At 62.2% G+C, this 1549-nt stretch overlaps 1 protein-coding gene across 1 annotated transcript in view; it reads left to right on the top strand.

Moving 5' to 3' along the window:
- ETH_00038625 (cation-transporting ATPase, putative) overlaps positions 1-1549 on the top strand; it is a gene marked incomplete at both ends in the record, with an annotated part of 1959 nt that overhangs the window by 214 nt on the left and 196 nt on the right. Inside the window, one exon of the mRNA XM_013375951.1 lies at positions 4-1549. Coding sequence (XP_013231405.1) covers positions 4-1549 — 1546 coding nt within the window. The remainder of the gene's footprint in view (positions 1-3) is intronic.

Genomic DNA, 1549 nt, shown 5'->3' with positions numbered 1-1549 from the left:
CGCAGCGGCAGCAGCAGCAGCAGCAGCGGCGGCGGCAGCAGCAGCAGCAGCAGCAGCAGCGGGACGGCGTGATGGGGCTGGTGGACATTGTGCGTGTGGGGCGCTGCAGCCTGAGCACAGCCATGGGGATTTATAAGCTGCACATTTCTTACGGGCTGCTGGCAGCAACAGCAAGTTTGCTGCTGGTGATGGCGCAGTTCTCGGGGCTGCCGCTGCTGTCCGGGCTCTTCTTAGACTTGGTGCTGCTGCTGGGACTTTCTGCTGCTATGCTTTCTTCGCAGCCCGCGGGGGGCCCCCTGGGGCCCCGCTCCCCCACTTCTTCTCCTTTTGCTGCTGGAGTTGTTCTTTCTGTCTTGACTCTTGTTGCTGTTGACTTCGCAGCATTTTTGCTGCTGCTGTACCTCTTCTACGGGCCTGCAGCATATCCGCTCCCCTGCGCCTGGCTGCAGCACAGCCTCCAAAACCCATACCAGCAGCAGCAGCAGCAGCAGCAGCAGCAGCAGCAGGGGGAGGAGGAGCAGAGCCCGGAGCTGCGGCGGCGGAAGAAGCAGAGCCGCGAGGACCAGCAGCAGCAGCAGCAGCAGCAGCAAAACCAACAGAAGGGGGAACCTCTACACCGAAAAGAGCAGCAGCAAGACGTCCAGCAGCAGGGGCAGCTGCAGCCACAAGAAGGCCAGCGGCAAGAAGAGCAGCAGCAGCAAGAAGAGCAACAGCAGGTGCAAGAGCACCTCCGGCAAAAACAGTCCCCGGCCCAGCCTGCTGCCGACCAAGATTCCCACAGCGGACTGCACCTGCAGCAGGAGCAGGAGCAGCAGGAGCAGCAGCAGCAGCATCAGGGTGGCGGCAGCAGCGAGAAGCACTTTGCTGCTGCTGCTGCAGCACCCAAGAGCGCCTCCTTCTTCGCCGGCGCAGGTAGCCGCCGCCCGCGGCTGCAGGGGCCCCTCTCTCAGGGCTTTTTGGGTCCTGACTTTGCTGCTGCTGAGGGTGAGGAGGGGCCCCTGCTGGGTGCAGCAGCGGAGGCAGCAGCAGCGGAAGCAGCAGCTGCAGCAGCAGCAGCAGCAGAGAAGCTGGAGCGAGACATCAACCCCGACCGCATGCTGGCCTTCGCCGAAACTGAGCTGCTTCCTTTTAGGGGGCCCTCGAGCAGCAGCAGCTTCTGGCCACCCGTGGCGTTTCTGCAGGACTCGGCAGCAGCAGCAGCAGCAGCAGCAGCAGAGAAGCTCGTGTGCAGCGCCGACGGGCATGCAGAAGCAGGATACATCTTTATATGGACTGGGATTTGTGTGCTGCATGCAGCAGTTTTGTACATAAGTGGAAACGTGTTTCGAAAGTCTGCGTGGAAGAACCGGGTGCTGCTGCCGTTCTCGCTGCTGCTGCTGCTGTTCTTTTGCTGCGTCTTGCTGCTGCCCCCCAACCCCTTCTCCTGCCTCTTCAGCGTCAAGTGCACTGCAGCAGCAAACAACAGCCTCCGCAGCAGCAGCGTCTTCCCTTTGCTGCGCTTCCTGGCTGGGGAGCCAGCAGCAAACACGCTGCACGACGCAACAGCAAC

The sequence above is a fragment of the Eimeria tenella genome, genomic scaffold (assembly GCF_000499545.2).
Source record: "Eimeria tenella Houghton genomic scaffold, Eth_scaff3019, whole genome shotgun sequence".
Taxonomy (NCBI): domain Eukaryota; phylum Apicomplexa; class Conoidasida; order Eucoccidiorida; family Eimeriidae; genus Eimeria; species Eimeria tenella.
The sequence above is the reverse complement of the archived record's forward strand: the minus strand, read 5'-3'. Positions and strand labels throughout refer to the sequence as shown.